The sequence below is a fragment of the Mizuhopecten yessoensis genome, unplaced genomic scaffold, assembly GCF_002113885.1.
Source record: "Mizuhopecten yessoensis strain PY_sf001 unplaced genomic scaffold, ASM211388v2 scaffold8183, whole genome shotgun sequence".
Lineage (NCBI taxonomy): Eukaryota > Metazoa > Mollusca > Bivalvia > Pectinida > Pectinidae > Mizuhopecten > Mizuhopecten yessoensis.
This window is the reverse complement of record NW_018407420.1, coordinates 836,550-856,638: the sequence shown is the minus strand read 5'-3', so window position 1 is coordinate 856,638 and position 20,089 is coordinate 836,550. Positions and strand designations below refer to the sequence as shown.

The window sequence follows — 20,089 nt, the reverse complement described above, 5'->3', positions numbered from 1 at the left end:
CCTATATCTCTCGCTGCTTTATATCTCATATTTCAATCCATATGGAGAAAAAAAACAATGTCATATACAATACATATACCAGAATTCTTGCAATGTTGATATAGAGGTTCCCAACGAGTGTTGGTTGTTTGGTTATCATGGTTATCTAACTCGAGTTAACTCATTCTTAAATTGTATAAGCACACGAGGTTTTCCGGGTGTCATTTACAATTTGGAAATTGAATAACGCGACTGCAATGTATTTCGTTTGGGGATTTTTTTCTCCCACAATGATCAAATCTTTTAATCTACAAAATCGCTTGGCCATGCACAATTTCTCTTTCCGATCGGGGAATTAATTCCCATGAACTATGACGTCACAATGGAAGATGACATCGCATTGTTATTTGACGTCGCAATAAGAAAATCGATCAATAAAATAGCGTCCTTGGTGTTAACCACTAGTGGGTATTACAAATATTTACCAATTCCTAGCAGATTTATCCATAAGACTGTTGAAAGGAAACATATGGTGGTTGTGGGGGGAAAAATATACCCAATGATTAAATAAGTGAGATGCCTCCTTTACCATTTTACAAACTCCCCTGTCTCAACATATACAGGTGCTATAAAGATAATTTATCACGAAATACAAAACTTTCCAATGTCAAAAATACAGAAACATTCTTTCCCAAAGGACCCTCAAAATATGTTATAAAATATATAACCATCTCATTTCCGTTAATGCAAACTCGCTGGATATTACAAAGAATAAAGACATTACGTTCTAGACCATGTAAATACCCAAGGTCTCTGAATGCAGGTATTCCGTATCCTGAAACATTGGGATTCCGCATTTCTGCCGTTTAGTCAAATCACTTCTCTCAATATACCAATCTGTTCCACAATGCTGACAAGTTCTGTCCCAAAATACAGACAACTCAAACAATACCTGTAGGAAAAAACTGAATCTACCAATTAAGCCAAATTTCGAGAAAATTGTTGTAAAAGGTTTTGAAATAATTTTCATTTGTTGATTGTACTTTTTGTAAACTTTAACTTTGATGATTTGACCTTAACGTCAATATATACGTTTTGCGTTTAAGGTTGGTTCTCTGTGCAAAAGGCACATTTGCTGTAAAGAGTTAATGACTTTCTTGCCTTTGAAGATAATCAGACATCTGCCCATAAGCAAGAATGTACAGTCAAGGTGACCCTTTGCCTTTGCTTTCCAGGTTATATTTCACGGTCTTGGCAGTGTTTACCAAGAACTGAAGGTCGAGGAAGACGACGAAGAAGAGGAATGACGTAATGATGCCCACACCAACATACCCAATTCCCTGCGCAGACATGCGCGAGTCGGGCATACTGTTCAATTTCCGGTAGTAGGAGGACAGTGTCGTGTAGTTCACCGTCAGTTCCTTTCTTAGCTGCAAAATCTTTGCCTGAAGCTCATGCTCACTGATAACTGTGATGTTTGCCTTCGTCACTAGGCAGGAACAGAAACACTGTCCCGTCACACTATTTGCTACAGAATTAATATGATTTGTCCCGCTCGTGGTTTCTATTTCTGTGGCACTAGTGCTTATAAATGCCATTGTAGTCATCGGGCTGATTTGTGTTGTTATTGCTGTTGTTGTTGTTTGAATATTTACGGTAGTTCCAACGTGACCTTCAGTTGTGGCATGTGCTTCGGTCGTCACATCATATGTGGTCTCGATGTTTGATGGTACAGAGGAAGCAAACCCGGTCGTTATTGCAACTGTTGTCCCGACGTTTGATGACGTAGAGGAGGAAGGGAATTCGGTCGTTATTTCAACTGTGGTCTCCATGTTTGATGACGTAGAGGAAGGGAGCTCGGTCGTCATTTCAACTGTGGTCTCCATGTTTGATGAAGTAGAAGAAGGGAGCTCGGTCGTTATTTCAAATGTTGTCTCGGTGTTTGAAGATGTAGAGGAAGGAATCTCGGTTGGGAACGTTCCTAGAAACATAATAAAAATGACGTTAGATATCACAAGTTGGCATTATTTTACAAATAATCCTAAAATATGAAATATAACTCAAATCAAATAAGGAAATGGTCTTTCCTTCAGCATCGGCATGGTGTAAACTAAGCCACCAAAATGGAACGTATGTCTAATGAGAATGAACAATTGGACCATTCAGAGAAGAAAGAAAGAGAATTTCTGTCGGAAAAGGGGAACGTTCAAGACGAAAAGATGCAGGATGAGAATGGCTATTTGGAACTCCCATAGTGTGACTTTCAGCATCTCTTATTCTGTGATAACGTGAACTATAGCTCTAGGTGCCTCGTACGTGACTTTGTCTCGCGTGTCTTACATTTGACACTGCCGAAGTTTATACGTATGTTTTTTGTATTATTATTTAAGCATTGAATTGTTTTTGTATGGTATTTATGATCTATTTGAATGACACAGCTTTGCAAGCAAACAACATAATGCGCGCTAGCGTGTGTGTGTGTCATTCAAATAGATCATAAATACCATACAAAAACAGTTCAATACTTATATTTACGTTTTCTCTGCCTCTTATGTTCTTGTTTAACTTATAATTTATATTTAAAATTTAAAATGCCCGCCTTATCGACAGTCCACACAATTTCGTTCAATAGTTTGAACAGCGTATTGTCGCGTGCTGATTGGCAAACAAAGTAGTACTTTGAAATTTTAACAAACACTTCAATTTTATTCCACAATTCAGTATCAATACAATTGCGTATGATATGTCTATAGGGTGATTTAAGTTTATCAATAGAACTCTGAGCTGAAAGTTATATTTGAAATTGTTTCGATTTTTCCCCGGAACAAATTTCGCGCATGGACAAATACAGTGAACACCGTAAATCCGACCTTCCCCTCCACGAGGGAGTTATTTTTGGAAGTTAATTCGAACTTTTCTCTTTGCTCATTTTGTGAAGAATCCAGGCGTGAATGTATTTGTTGATTGTATGGGAACCTGACAACAGTCGGTAGATTCTATAACATCTTCGTTATTTGACATGTCGTCAGAAACTGAGGAATGGTGGATGCGAGACGCGTGAAAGATAGCGTTTGAAGTGAGTGATCTTGCGACGGAGCACAGGTTCGTTACAAATGTCTGAAATGTTTACATTATTTGTATGTGTGCTGTGACTGTTATCATTAGGTCTGTAACATATGTGTCAGTAGGTCTATATTATATGTGTATTTCAGACATTTGTAACGAACCCCTGTTGATCAGTGAAGTGTATCGGACGATATTTCTGATAAATTGTATGAGCGTTAAAATTGTTTCCATTGCCGGCATTGGTGATTTCAACCGATGTGCATTTTGTACGATATGGAAGACTTTGGTTTTGTTTTCGTTGTAATAAAAGTGTTGTTTTTTTATGTTTTATTTTGCACATAAATTTACAATGACATTGTCAAGTCTCACAATGCTCAGCGATATTTCAGCAGCCGTTTATTTATATTGGATATTGTAGTTCCGGTCAGTGTTGTATTAATACGCTAAGAATTGTGTCTCATGATGCATGGTAATTAAAGTCCCATCAACGACACAGCTTTCAAAGAGGCTATATAGTGACAATGCCATGCAAATGTAAATATTATACAATGAACATCCTCGACACTCAAGGGGTTACGCTCACTTACGCTCTCTGCACCCCTGGAATATGTCAAAGCAAAATTAAAGACAAGCGAATAGCTATTTGATTGGTATCAGATAGAAAAACCTGACCTATCGGTACCTGTCATTTGAAGTTACGGGACTACGATATTCTTTTGATGTTCATCAACGAATCAACCTAGTCTTCATGTATCTTCCACAAGATGCACACTGAATCTTCAATTTGGCTATGACAGACACATTTCAGAGGTGCAAAGAGCGTAGGTGAGCGTAATTGCTTGGTTATCGAGGTTGTACAACGCAATGAGGAGGGAGCACTAGACTATCAGGGATGGAAGGTGAAATGATTTGATATCCAAATTGAAACAATTGTGGTTTGAAAGTGCGGCAATTATGGATGAAAAACAAGAAGATTCGTAACTAAAGGTTATGTCATCGGGGACGGAAAATTATTTCATTTGAGACAAGTGAGATAATTATTGAAGCAAGGCGATGTCATTCTGCAAAGGAAGTCATGAAATTGGGAACCGGAAGTGGGGTCATTTTGGACAGGTGATATAGGTTCAATCGAAACGGAAACTGAATTGATTTCATCAAAGACAAAAAGTAAGGTAATTAGCGATGGAAAGTGAAATCAATGAGGACGAAGAGTAAACTTAGTAGGAAATGGCAAAATCGGCTGTTATAGTGCCACAAATTGAAACATTTGATGATGGAGGTTGAGACTTGGAGCGAACTTAGAGCAAGACCATAGTAAATCGAAAGTGATGTGTTTGTGCATGTGCATACCATCAGGTCATTATCCGTTCACTATACACACATGCTCATATGACCCGTTTGAACGCGTGGCTTTTCATCAATTAAATATTCAAGTTACTACACCTATATGCAGATGACACGTGTTTGTGCACGTGACTTACCGTTAGGCCAATATCCAATCACCACTAATGCCTGGGCCTCCACAAAACTATCTGAATTGAAAACGAAAATATACAAAGTTAACAATAACCTCATCTGAACATAATAAATACATGTTATTTAGATAAAAATATTTGAGAGATGATTGTTTAATAAGAAGATATAAATGTCAGAAAAATGTATCAATTTGACGTTACCTACGACGGTCTTGCCCGTGAAAGAGACCATTGAGCTCGCTGGGATTGGCTCCAGGATATCTATAGTTAAACACTGTACGGTAGTCGTTTCTATATCATACGTGAATAATTTGGTCGTGAAGTTCTGCAACAAGAAACAAAACAACAGTATTGGTTTACGTTGACGTTGCATGCGATTAAATGAGAAAAATACAGTGAAGCTTGAAACTCCTTTTCAAAACGCTAAGTATATAAAATCCTTTCACTCATTCATCCATGAAGACACATTTGAACTACAAACGTTTGAGTACTGCCTCATCATGGTAATTTGTCATTGCCGTTATATACAAAACACGGTCAGAGACAGGGAATGCACCAGTAAATATACACAGATAAATGTGTTTTTCTTTTGTGACATAATGAATAAAATACAATGTATGTAAATGAAATTATGATATATACATTGTAAACTAAGGTCAAGAATTGTGTTCCTGCCTTCTGTCATATTTTAAGGATATTGAGGAAAAACATTGATTAAAACAACGAGTCAGGACGCGATGAGGATTATTTTGAGGTAATAAGTTTGCTCACTGATATCAAAATATAGTCCTTTACCCAATTTTTCTTCATAAATGCTTAAAACTTTTTGAAACTGTTTGTTGGACCTAAAATTTGTCTAGCCTGATGTCCAATCCAATTGACATATATAAAGTCGATAAAATCTGTTGAAATTGAAATTGAAACTGCTTGTTTTCAATCAAGTTTGAACATTCGTAAAGCTGACAACGCATATGATTATAGCGTCCATTCTGGCACTATTTCACGGAATAATGTCTGCACTGGCGCAGCACGACGTCAAGCGGTGCATAGCTGCAAACATTCTCGTTCTTCAGTTCCGGCTTTTAACCAATCGAAGTGAGAGAGCGGGTTTATCAAAAGATTGATTTAACATTTATGCATTACTTACACCGTTTAATGGAAAGCCAAGGGCTATTTTGGTAGAATGGTATTGTTGAAAAATTCCTTCATGTATGAATAATCGTGAGCTAACTCGCTTCATAGAACACACGGGTTTGCTACGGTATTTAATATAAATGTACATGAAAACATTTGCATGTATAAATTGGAGCAAAACATAGTTCAATCCAAAACAGGGTTTGCTTTTCGGTTATGTTTCGCAAGGGACATATTTTCGAGTAAAGTAGTCCGGATAACCGATCGAAGTTTCCCTTTTCGAATTCATTCTTATTAAAAAAAAAGATTATTCTATAAATCGTTTTGCATTTAATGAATTGAGTTACTCGCGAATGTTTCGATGAATGCACTGTTAAACCAGTACGACTAGTTCCGGCTTTTAACCAATAGAAGTGAGAGAGCGGGTTTATCAAAAGATTGATTTACCATTTATGCATTACTAACACCGTTTAATGGAAAGCCAAGGGCTATTTTGGTAGAATGGTATTGTTGAAAAATTCCTACATGTATGAATAATCGTGAGCTAACTCGCTTCATAGAACACACGGGTTTGCTACGGTATTTAATATAAATGTACATGAAACCGCTTGCATGTATAAATTGGAGCAAAACATAGTTCAATCCAAAACAGGGTGTGCTTTTCGGTTATGTTTCGCAAGGGACATATTTTCGAGTAAAGTAGTCCGGATAACCGATCGAAGTTTCCTTTTTCGAATTCATTCTAGAAATCGTTTTGCATTTAATGAATTGAGTTACTCGCAAATGTTTCGATGAATGCACAATTAAACCAGTACGACTTTGGGTAAATTAGATTTAGAGGCAGTTAATGTAGTGGTCCTTTGCGCACCTATCATCCGAGGTGCATTTATCAGAATTCCCTCTGTTTAGTAAAATAAAAAATAAAAAAATAAAAAAAGGAAACATGAAAAAATACATAAAAATAAAATAAAACAAACAAACAAAAATGTATCTTCGGTATAAGTCATATTATATACTTAACCTCCACTGGGACTAGACCAACAATACTTCAACAGATATAAAATTACACATAAATACTGAGTATTCACTTAATGATTTCCCACCATCCGACAATGTTGTATGCATTGCTTATATTTTTCCAATGCATCTGATGCATATTTTTTTTAAACGAAGTCAGAAATTGCAAAGGAACGAGATCTAAGTAACAAGTAAGACCCTGCTAGGAGTTACGTACCATGGTCTGTCCCGTCTCGTCCAGGTAGGGGGCGCCCCAGTCAGTAGAACATGGCCACATGCCGAAGTATATATTGTACAGTAGACTGGACATGGAAAAACCTTTGGTTACTTTTACAACCTGGCGTGTGAGGAAGATGTAGCTATTTCCTGTGTCTGAATAGGACGACAAATCTACCTGCAAAACAAAAAGAGGACAATGTCGACCCCGAGTTGTCGTTCTTGTTCCAGACAATGATAGAACAAATCTACGACGTTTAATATGCATTGACATGTGTTTATTTATCTGTCGTGAAACTATGCTCAGTTTCCTATTGCCATTTTCTTAGATACAATTCTTGAGATAAAGTTTTAAAAGCTGATAAAGAATTTCATGACTAACCCAGAAAAAGCTAGGATATGATTTAAGTTCAGTTGGGTCAGGGTACTTCCTCTTACCAGATTACCTAAAATTCTTTAAAGCGACAGTATAATGATCTGAGGTCAACAGCTCTAATCCTGGTCTTGACTGATTCATATATTGAAACCGCCTACTGCAACCCAATAGGATGCTCCCTTAAGATATTTCAAAATTATTAGTACCTACACTTAGAACCCTTTTTTTAATCTTTCATATTAATGAAAACAAATGCCGGAAGATTTGATTATTACGTAATTTGTTCGTGAGAGTACCGTCATAAATCTTTGAGAAAACGACGTAATTTTCTCACACATACTAATGACGTAACAATCAATACCTGCTTACAAGAGCAGATAACTCTGCAATACGAAAAAACGGAATAGTCATGCCGGGAAAAGGTTTCAAATAATGTTGCGAAAGATTTTGGCAGTGCCAGTGGTGCGGGGATTTTTAAAAACGACGTATAGTTTACCTGAATCAATTGTTGTTCCGGTAAATACTCAGATAGATAGTCATCCCACCAGCTAGTCCCGGAACTAGCTGAAAACCAATGCTTACAGAAGTTAACAGACATCGATTATTTTTTATGCAGACTTATCTGTGTATTGTACTTGCTCGTAAAAAAAATCCGTCTTTGAACTTGCATGCATGGTATGGAGCATACTTCTGTTTTTTTCCATTATGGTTTGACAGATTCATAAATTGAAACCGCCTGCTGCAACCGAATAGGATGCTCCCTTCAGATATTTCAAAATTATTGGTACCTAAACTTGTCATGCATGGCAAATACTTAACTTGTCATTAGTTTTACACTATGCCCTAGTCGAGTTCAGTAAGATGAATGTGTGATTTTGTGGGAAAATGTTCATTTTTTTTAAGTTACTTTTAATGACATAAATGACCTGACTTTCCCACAAATACTTGATCAATATGATATTCGCGAGTATTTTGGTAAAGATTGGTTCTGTGAATATGAGTAATTTCAACGTGTCGTTACCTGAAGACGAGCTAGAACCAAAGGAAACGTGAAATCAAGATTCGGTCTGGCAGTCAAATCATACAGGAATTTGTAAATTTAAAAGAAAGCAAAAATATATCAAACAATATCAAATCAACCATTATGGACCATGGTACAACATTGAACCTGGAAAAATACACATGTAGGCTGTGGTGTACAATAAGGCGTGGTGTAGAATGTTAGAAGATGTGTTCTTACAAAATGGATACAACCCTTCGTAATACATCAGCAGACAAAGATGAAAGACATTCATGATATAAGGTTAAATTATGTTCATATGGAGAGAGAGAGAGAGAGAGAGAGAGAGAGAGAGAGAGAGAGAGAGAGAGAGATTCAAAGAAAACGAATGCACTTACACTGTGATAGAGGTTTACAGATTACCATGACTCAAAATGATCGGATATTAAAAGAAAACAATAGTTCATACAGGGCGTTGGAAGGAGCAGCATTACTTACGTGGAAACATGTCTTGTGTTGACGTATTGTTTCTCGTCAAGAAGAACTTTGGACGGACCTGATCACTTTGATCAACGTAGAACCATGATATGTTCCGGTCGGATTCCAATGCAAACAGCATCTTAGTGTCCGGGATCCTTCGCAAAATCAAAATGAAAAATAAACACCCGAATAAGACAAAAACCAGCAATACGGTCGCAACGCCCTTTTTACGGTTATGCTAAAGTAAATGCACTGGGTCTCACCGGCCTGTAAAGATATGTCCGATAATGTATGTAGATTCACAAAATTACCAGCCTAAATAAGTTTAGGGTGATCGCTCGAGAATGATGTCAAAGTCATAAATATGTTAATTGTTTTTATTTAACGTCCTATTAACGGCTTATGTGATTAAAGGACGTGCCCCCTAGTGTGTAATGTATGCGTTCCTTTGTGTATGTGTGCTAGAGGCAGGGTATGTTGATGTATTTGCCTTCATGTTATATCACGGATCTGTTGTCGGCTTGAATGGTACCTCACTTAAATATAATGCCGAGGGCAGCCAGCACAGTAGTCCAATTGGTCACATTATGCTGACAACGATTAGAAAAGAAAATGTTGCGATAACTCTAATTTCTGAATGTTAAGCAGGGAACAATAACTACCAGTTTCAAGGTATTTGGTATGTCCCCGCCAGGGGTAGAACCCATTGACTACCAGATTTGGGCGAACTCTCAACACCAAAGACAAACGAGAGGTATTGCCAAGCAAGGCACCAGTAAATTAAACATGTTTCAGGAAATAAAGTGAAAATATAAAGATCCCAAATGTTGGAATGGAGGCAGCGGATCAATCGAAGTTTTTTCAATGTCCCCTTAACAGAAGACACGTAAGAGAACCCCCGATTCTGCATGGGTGCACATTAGTCGTCTTTACGACACGTAGATGGATACAGTAAGCCTATTCCTTCCCCTAACCTGCAGGAGAATCATGAACATGCGAAAAGTGGCTCTATGACTGCAAAATAACATTGAAAGACCGAAATCAAATGGCGTGTACTTTCGGAGGAAACAGAGGTCATGTCTGCGGATGGAATATACATTTCGCGTGCATGTAGAAGGTTTCTAGAAGAAAAAGCAGGCGGGGTGTTCTCACTTCTACCACGTTAAAAAACGAAAAGTGTTGATATTGGAAGACAAAGACAAATCGAGTATAGCAAGCTCCACACTGTCGTCACAAAAACACAGCTAAGTTAATTTACCTGTTTGGTTTGTAGCATTTCTGTGCATGTGATATATTTAGGTCATTTTGGTTAAAATATATCAAATTATAAGCTAAATAGATCAATGAATTGTATTAATCAATAGCAGCACTAAAATACAAGACTGTTATATGTACATATGTATTGCCAATACTACCCAAACACAGACTAAAATTCTTCTAACAACATTCCTCTCCCCATGTTTTCTTTAAAAGTTCAGAGAATCGAAAACGAGCCGAAATATCACCATCTTTACAACGGTACCAAGCATGTTTGGAATAAGAAATGGGATTTTTGATGCGAGAAAGTTAGGTGAGGTTGACTTTTCCGACATCGAGAGCGTTCCATCCAATTCCCATTTACTGTATACCGGGAATTTTTCGCCCTGTCAACCTTTCGCCCTATGTCGATGAAATCAAAATTTTGTCCTGTGTTAATTTAGCCCTTTACATTTAATTACTATGTTTATTTTTCTGTGTACCTCAATTCGCTGTAACGATAAATTCGTTTTCATTACGTACATGTAGGGCGAAAAGGTGAAAATTAAACTGCAGTGAAAAATTTCCCGGTATACAGTATACCTTCATTGGGGTGTCATTTTTACCGAGGGCTGATTAAAAACTCTGAAATCTCCAGGGTCGTCAGGAAAATCAAGGGAAGGTCGGGTAACCTGAATCACACATTGTTTTGTTTGGCCTTAGCCGTACGATGTTAAAGTAACTTTAGATGGGCGTGGTTTAAAGGATCTTACAAGATATGACTATATAATAAATATGGACATGTACATGTAGCTAATGATTATATACAATGCAAATAAGGAAAATCGTAAGACATATACATGATTGCTGCACCTTCAGAATTTGGTAATAAATACAGTGTGCCAAAAAAATAATTACAATTCATCATAAAGCTGTTTCGCCCTTCTAGGACTCACAAATGATGCTAGGGACAAACAATCTGATTATATTTATTCCGTCTTTGCGTATTGCAGAGTTATCTTCTCTTGGGAGCAGGTATTGATTGTTACGTCATTGGTTTGTGTGAGAAAATTACGTCGTTTTCCCAAAAATTGATGACGTTACTCTCACAAACAAGTGACGTAACAATCAAGACCTGCTCCCAAGAGAAGATAACTGTGCAATACGCAAAGACGGAATTGGCCGATAAGCAAATGTGAATAATTCATGAATAGATCGTACAATATTTTACCTATAAGTGTTAGCAAAACGTTTGATGGTGCTATCCTGCTTGAAAGTTTGAACAATGTTGTTAAAGATTGCATGTTGAAGTGAGCTAGAAAATAAAACACCCATTTCAACTGCTCAAAATAAATGTGTTACAATGTAGATGTATCTAGCGATTGATGTCAAGATAAAATATAACATTATGACATTTGTCGAGTATGAACATTTTAAATGTTAAAGAATACAATAACAGAAGTTGATAGCACACCTATGTACATCCTACACCACAGGTTATTTCCATATTGGGCGAGTTTTATTGTTAGAGAAATAGATAAATAGAAACCATTGTAGAAGCTTAAATATCACTTTCCTAGTTTAAAATTTAAATGAAGACTTTTTATTGTAAATGGTTTTCACTTATGGAACGAGTTATGAGTGGATATTAGAAATTCTGGAAATATACGACAATAATTTCAAAATAGCTGTCATAGATATTTTATTATATGCTGTCAAAGCTGTACTTTATCAAATATATCTACCTATAATAATTATGTAAATTTATTTTAATAAAGATTCACAACCTCTGTCGAAATACGTTTCAAGGTCATTCATGGCAAGTCATATATTGAACAAATTTGATAAAACTTTTTAAATAAATTTTGTTTAGAAATCCCTGAACACACCCTATTTTACCTTAAATGGATTTTTGTTTTGTTTTCCCACAACTCTTATTGGTGTGTTCTACCTTTGTATGAAATAAAACAAAATCTTCTATGCATGTAGAACATTTTGAAAAGACCACCTGCCTTTTAACTCTGCCTCGTGTACCCTATTTAGATAATAAAAATATATAGATCGAAGATGTTGTCCACTTAAGCAAGTATACCATTTGAATTAGCATTATCTTTATAAACACATGCTAATGTAATATAACGGTAGAGTTGATATGCAGGTGTGCTGTTCAGCCATTCAAATAACGTGCCATGTTTTGTACGCAATAGACGTGGATTTTTGTCGATTTCGATTTAAATACAAGCATAAAATCGATGGGATCACATGACGTGAAACACGATTTTCCACTACAGTATACCTCCACACATGACCGCTCCCATCCCATACCTGTCATCTATGTGAACTCTTGTGTTGTCTACCGATCATCATTACTGTTTACCTGTGCACTAGATTGTACCAAAACAGTAATATTTTTCCAGGAATATTACCAGTATTCCTGTATTATAAATTAAATGTTGTCAAGTTGCGTCCATTTAAGTCGCCTTTGATTCAAGTTAAGAAATGCTTACGTAGCTATCGACACGTTACTAACGAACCGTTCTGATGTCTATCAATAAACATTAATGTTTACCTTGTACAATAGATTACACCAGAACAGTAATCTTTTACACGGGATATGACCGGTAAACTTGCATTATAAGTTAGTTTTGTCCATGTCGGCCGCTTTGATTAAATATGAAAAAAGAACCTCCGTGACTTTCGGCACATTAAATGTTAAGAGGTTTACCAATAAACATTACTGTTTACCTGGTACAATAAATTATACCAAAAATAGAAAACGAAGCACAGAGTATGACGCATATACTTTAAATTATTTCTTTGTCTAGCCGTTTCTGATCCAATACAACCATTGCATTCGGCAGAATACGCACAATCAATTCGTTTGCATATTTAGGGTTTTTTCATCGTCACAGGATCGGTAATTCATTAGGTAAGTGCTTAATAATTTAACCTGTAAAACTGACGATGTTATTTTGGATATTAGTAAGAATATGTAATTGAATTTCTGAGTCGACTATTCATTAACTAGATAGGGCACAGTTCTGGTGGTTGTCAATTGTACTTTACAACGTATCAACTACAACCAAAAACACCGAGGTGGGGTCAAAACCGCAATTCAAACTCAAACTGGCCGAAACTAGTCCAGAATATGAACCAAAGAGGAATTCAAATGGAGACTTTAAAAACATTTAAGGATTATTTTAACCAGGAGTTCCGGAAGGGTAAGCGACTTCTGCTTCATGGACAACCGCCATGTTGATCTTGGTCAACTCTAAGTAATGTCATATCCTCAAAGCGAGGTCCGGGGTAGTAACAGCGAAACCACAAGACACATTTTGGGGCGAATTAATAGAAGTAATAACAGCATACCTTCAAAGCTAATGATGAAATAGATTATTTCCATATTAGACAAAAGTAAACGAAAACATCAGTACCGATTGCGTTTGAAATATAGAAGCATGTTGTCTATGTATCTATGTAGACAACTGCCAAATAACTTGGAATCGTCATTTAAGTGACTTTTAAGGATTTTAGTTTTTTTATGAGCGATAATTTTGATTTTGTTTGGTTTGTTTGTGTTTAACGTCCTATTAACAGCTATGTCGTTTAAGGACGTGGCAGGATTTTATAGTAGAGGAAAGTCGGAGTTATATCGAATTACGGCCAGTGCCTTGCGACTGCCCACGTAGGTCTCGAACCCACGACCCAGTGGTTAAGTGACAATAGCAATTTTCACAGTATCTCACATACACGACCAAATTGAACTGAACTAGGGTTTGGAAACCTGGACATAAAACACAACACACTGAATGCAACTGAGATAATAATAAAAAACAATCAACAAAAATATCACGCTTTGTCATAACCTCATGAATGTTAAAAATCGTATAAGCAATTAAAATATTCTTTAAATTTAATTCTCAGAATGCTTCTTATTCCATATGGCATTACGCGATTTTATGCACACGCCAATAAATATATAATAAAAAGGGATTCAATGACAATGTCCATGTGAAGTAAGTAAATATAGAAAAAATAAGATCTAACGACCGACTTAAAAACGAGCTGCTTTCACCCTTCACAGGGCTCTTCAGGTTTATTTAAAAAGGACAGCAACGTGACGTCACAACTACATGTCATCACAATACAAAAGTAGTAAAACATTTTTAGTAAACATGCTATTTTACATAGTAAACCTAGGAACTTGAAACGTATATTGACATGCTTTAAGTTTGATAATTCTTGTGTAACACCAAAAGTATCCAAGTGTAAGACACCAAGATGTGGTACATGACCCATGATGATCGAATGTAATACTTTTATTTTCAAGAATGGTTTGAAATTTACTGTGAAGGTTTAATAGGAATTGTAAATGAAAAAATGTGATGATTTCTACCTTGGTCAAACCGGCAATGAGCTCAGAACTCACATGACTGTACATAGACAACAAACTAGAACTGAATCTTTACGAAATCTACATGTTAACAAACATATTCATGAATGTGCCGGAGATAAATTTAATGCATGACCTTTGTATTCTAAGAGAAAAAAGAAAGATCAATTAATCAAAATATTAAAACCTAGTCTCAACATGCCACAGTAAAATTCTGTGCTAGTCCATCCACCAATCTTGTGTACTTTGCGACGTTACGGTTCTATTGTAGTTGTGATGACATGTAATTGTGACGTCCTGATGCTGTCTTTTTTAAATAAACCTGAAGAGCCATGTTAAGGATAAAAACAGCTTGTTTCTAGTCGGTCGTTAGATATTATTTTTTCTATATTTACTTACTCCACATGGTCATTTAATCCTTTTTTATTATATATATATATAATCCACTCACAACAAAAATCTTTTATTATAGACCCTTTTCCATGATTTTGCTTTTAATTTAATGGTGTTAGGTTGACCTGGAGGGCACGCAGACGACTTGTCATCTTTGTGTAATGAGCAATGCTTACCAAATAATGAATCTTTCTTACCCGTGGTATATCTGTCTATCCGAGGTTGCTATCATGTCGTGTGAAGACGAAGAGAGCATACGCGAGGGTTGCATCCATGATAAAAGATCTTTCTCTGTTCCAAGTGTTGAAAACGTGACCCACCAGAGTATGTCCCCATAGGTATTCACTGCTTCTACGGACACCTAGACAACGCCAAGTCATGTTTTTATTACACGTTTTGATTATTCATACTTACCTTGGGATTAACCGTGATGTTAATATCTTTTTATTGGAATGCATTGATTCCCCTAACATGTCTATCGCATAAAAAATTAATCGTTGTGGAACTTGGGATGTCAGAATTCAGAAAAACCGTAAACAAAGCCTTCTTATACATTTTGGAATCATATAATCCTCTATTTTACATCTTACCAGTATTCATTTCCTTAGCGAAGAAAGGAACCAGGTATCAATTCCATTACAAAAAGTTGTCCTTGTTGCCATTGTTACGAAGATAAGGAACCAATGTCCTTTCAATTAAAATACCCACAAGGATGTTTTGGTGTCGTTTTTCTGACAAACATTTTGCCTTTTTACCAGGGTCATTGATCCCCGGAGTCAGTCCCCTTACAAACAGTTGTCCTTAGTTCAGGGTTAGTGAGTCCCAGGGCCAGTCCCCTTACAAACGCTTGTCCTTATTATATGAGTTAGGAAGCCCTAGAGTACGTCCCTCTAACGATCAGTTTAACGCATTGCATTGGTTAGGGAGCCCTTGAGCTAGTCCCCTTACAATTATTTGCCCATTTGTAAGGGTTAGGAAGCCCCTGATCCCGTTTCCTTATAGTCAGTCGCCCTCATTGCAAGGGTTAAGAAGCACCGAATCCAGTCACTTTAGAGTTAGGTTTCCACAATGCAAGAATTAGAGAGCCCTGGAGGCAGTCCCCTTGAAAACAGTTGACCCGATTGTAAGGATCACTGTGCCCCGGAACCAGTCACCTTACAATCAGTTGATTTTAAATTCCAAAGTTAAGGTGCATCGTATCCAGTCCCCTTACAATCAGTTTTCCTAAATGCAAAATTTGGGAGTCAGTCCCCTTGCAAACGGTTGTCCTCGTTGCAAGGGTTAGGAAGCCCCGGTCAGTCTTATTTCAGAGATCATCAACATTATTGAAATAACATACATGAAGATGGTAGATGATAGGTATATCTCACATATTTTATCATACAAACAGTTGTTTTGAATGGAAGGCAATTATTGAATTTAATATTTGATTGAAGAATATTAAAAGCAGCGATCCTGTGCTGTGCATTCAAACATGGCGATGATTTGGCATAGGAGTAAACAAAGGAAGCACTAGTATATAATAAACACTGCGCTGACCTCTTCTGGGTTTCCATACGGCCACATGTCCACCACACTGCTTCGGAACATCCCGTAGGACACGAGATCTCGCACTGGCCAGTCAACCATGTCAGCAGATGTCTCATTTACGCCACCTTCCGTATGCCATAGGCTGTTGACCTCACTTCCATCTCCCCTTTTCGCCACCATCAATACTGAAATATTTTAATAAGAGCATTTACTTCCATTGATTTTTTTACTCCCCAAAATTTCATTTATGTTACGAAACGAAAGAACGAATAATTCTACTGAACAGTTTACAGTAATATATTGTCGCCTATAGTCTATATCTGATCCGAGATGCTACCTTATATTGTCTTCCATTTTTCCTTAAAGTTTCGGCCCAATCGCGTGGTTTAGACACCATTAAGTTTTTACGATTAATGCAAATTAACATTGTTTGTTCCAGTTGGACATGGAGACATATGTCAACCTATAAAGGAAAAGTCCTAAGAGAAAGATGAAATTTTGAACGTAAATAAAAGAAATGAAATGCATCATTTTATAATGACGATGGTATACAACTCAATAAAACATGGAGTAAACTCTGACAATTTTGTATTTCTTTTCATGCTCGATACATGAAACGTATGTATTAGTAAGAGCGATATAACTACTTAAACGTGAATCTGTCAGCGCTGACGTCATTTTATATGACACAGCAAGTTCCGCATACAATCGTCTTGCGTAAGGCTTTGAAGCAGATACATACACTAATGAGCATGTGTTGTGTCGTCAGTATAGTTTCATGGGTGGGATCAGTTATTCGCAGAACATAGCAGTAATGATTATAATGCGTTTAATGACACGACTGATGACAACAGTTTAGAATGGATACGGATAAAACAGTATTTTTATTATTATAATCCTGACGGGATCTGTGGCTTTTATAGTTGTCAACCACGATAATAAATATGTAGTCATTAGCCTCAATGTGACGCACTTATTTATCTGGCCATTGCATACTTTTTAACCACAATATAACATTGTTTAACTCTATACTGCATACTTATTTACCAGGTTGTACACCGTTTACCAGGCTATTACACGCTTGTTTAAAGACTAATTTACTACGATATTTAAACATATTTACAACGTTAACACATACTTATTTGCAATTCTTTGCACACTTCTTTACATACACATACTTACTTGCCGCACTTTTACTTGACTATTTACCGCTCAATTACATACATACTTATTCAAATGTCTAACAGCGCTACAGCATATTTTTATACCACACTTCTACAAACCTGTTTTCCACGCTATACTTTACTTATTCACCACGCTATCACATACTTATTTACATGTATATTAACAACGCTACTGCATACTTTTATACCACTTTTACATACTTGCTTTCCATGCTATAACTTACTTAATCTCCACGCTATTTCATACTTATTTGTCAAGGATTATTTCATACTTATTTACCATACTGTTATGTATTTATACATGTATATCACTATATTCTATTCTATTATCCACGCGGTGGCCAAGTGGTTAAGGCATCTGTCAACGATATGTACTTACACTTATACATATTTGTTTACTCTGAAGCTTTACCGAAGTGTAGGTAATGCATTAAAGTTCAATTAAGCTTCGCTAGACAGTGTGGGAGGAAACCGGAGTACCTGGAGAAAACCCACGTGACCCCAACCTTTTCACGTCTGATCGGGGAATCGAACCCCGGCCGCCTTGGTGAAAGCCAAGTGCGCTATCCACTGCACCACCCGTCCAGTCAATATCTTTCTCAATTCCTTGGACGCTCAATGTTAGCAATTCTACAATTCTAGCACAGCCAGCCCACGTACTCATTTACAGCTGAGTAAACTAGAACAAGCGGAGTAGCGTATCTTGCTCAAAGATAAAACACAATGCCGTGCCATGACTCGAATCCGCAACCCTTCGGTCACGAGCCCGGCGTCCTACCACTAGACCACCGTACCTCAATAGGTTCAGTAAACAATACTGCAGGTGTCATAAGGTTGAACTAATGTGCGTTTTTCCAAAGATCGGTGGCTTCCTCTGCCTCTCAGAAGGCATAGAAGAGACCAGAATTGATCTGCTGCCTCCGTTGCAACCCTTTAAGTTACAAAACAAACCATGGTTCGAACTGGGGCAAAATTTGAACAAAAGAACTATGAAGACCCTTGAAAAAGTTCAAGGAGAACTAGACCAGGTGTCCAAGCGTATTTTTGCTTCATCGGTGATACCCGCAAAGTAATTCTTAAAATCATTTATACCGCAGTGATTATGACCATAGATAAACATATATACCGAAATCTTTGAATACGATTCAAATATTGCAGATAACAAAATCTCTCTTAGATAAGAAAATCCAATCCATTTGGCTTTGCACAACACAGAGCGTCTTATGTATAACAGAAATTTTGAAAGCGTTTTAGACTGTTCCCATCCAATTGATTATCGTATTACTTGCAACACATTGTTTAATTTGGTATCTATTTTGTACGTACATTTTTAAGATTTTATTTTTAGAAAACCCAATTATAGAAACCACTTACCTTTGGTGTCTGTGACAGCAAACGATATCCCAGTGGTAAGGAAAACGAAACCGACACCTAATGGTACCCCCAACATCTCTAGTCCGTACCCCGGTTACGAATATACTCCAGTCATTAGATCTCTAGTATTTGATTCTGTCTGAAGGCTGTATTGATCCAGGCATGTCACGCGTGCGTACCTTGGCTGTCAGGTAGATTTCTGTATACTCTATTTTCATAACTCATACATATAAAAAATATGCAATATAATGTAATTTAAAGTAGTTAACACGGCCATCATTACATATTTGGTTTGTTGTTCAAAATGTAAAAAAAAAAGGAAATATATTTTATATGTACACATTTCAGTGATTGCAATGGTATACACATCAATACTTATCACAAATATCAAATATCTCTGTCAGATCAAAGTAAAGGAGTTAGTTGTTTGAAATGAAATTTGATAATCCATTTAGAACTTGTTAGTTGCACATTGACAAACGTTTCAGTTTATTTCCGTTTGGATTTGTAAGATTGCTTTTAGGAATGTATTTTTTTGTGAACTTGTTTTGTTCACAATTTTACCATCGTCGAATTTCTAGGAGTTACGTTCTGTACGCCCCTGCAATATATCATGACAATCATGAAGGTTCTGTCTGCGCTGGCATCAGAATGATACAATCAGACTAGTTTGATCCTTTTAAGTTCATCAGAAGAATCGTGCGGCGACATAACGGTAAAATTGACATGCTTTTAATTGAGGTATCGCTCATTTGTAATCTACAAAGGACAGGTAACAGCCTAGCGTTTGGTCAGTTGTTTTATACTTGAAAACAATCAAATCGCTAGCTTCTCACCTTAAGTTTTGTCGTGACATGGTCCAGGGGTGCAGAGAAGGTCATTGAGCGTAACACCCGGAAGTTTGAATATGGAATTACTAGAAAATAGACAATGCTACTCTTATCATAAACACATGTTATATACTTTATTATATATCTTACGTTTTGACACCTCACAAGGTTTTTTTTAGATATCGTAAATTAAAAGTTTTAATAAAAAAATAAAAAAAAATTGCCGACATATAATTTACGAACAGTCTTCTACAGAGATATAGTCGTGCAGTTGCTGATTCAAAGGCAGCGTTTGGTGAAGCTTCACATGAAAGAAGTTAACAATTAAATGATACATCAATAGACCGGGCTATTGTTTCGTATTCTTTCATATCTTGTATCGTCATTTTCTCATTATGTCGCATCT

At 36.6% G+C, this 20,089-nt stretch overlaps 1 protein-coding gene across 1 annotated transcript; it reads right to left on the bottom strand.

Annotated features, from left to right (window-relative positions):
• Positions 1–585: 585 nt before the first annotated feature.
• On the bottom strand, positions 586–18,936 carry LOC110455259 (cell wall protein DAN4-like). The gene is made up of 9 exons (XM_021505264.1): positions 18,854–18,936; positions 16,305–16,480; positions 14,963–15,126; positions 8,762–8,898; positions 7,760–7,827; positions 6,889–7,065; positions 4,722–4,845; positions 4,527–4,577; positions 586–1,960 (listed from the first exon to the last, which is right to left on the bottom strand). The coding sequence occupies exons 1-9, from the start codon at positions 18,927–18,929 to the stop codon at positions 1,185–1,187; spliced, it is 1,749 nt and encodes a 582-aa protein (XP_021360939.1). The 5' UTR covers positions 18,930–18,936; the 3' UTR covers positions 586–1,184.
• Between the last annotated feature and the right edge of the window lie 1,153 nt (positions 18,937–20,089).

Coding starts and splice junctions, on each gene's coding strand:
- LOC110455259 (XM_021505264.1), bottom strand. CDS start 18,929: ATGTTGGGGGTACCATTAGGTGTCGGTTTCGTTTTCCTTACCACTGGG. Junction 15,127..16,304: donor CGTATGGAAACCCAGAAGAG/GTCAGCGCAGTG, acceptor GGCGTTGTCTAG/GTGTCCGTAGAAGCAGTGAA. Junction 7,066..7,759: donor CGGAACAACAATTGATTCAG/GTAAACTATACG, acceptor TTTGTTTTGCAG/GTAGATTTGTCGTCCTATTC.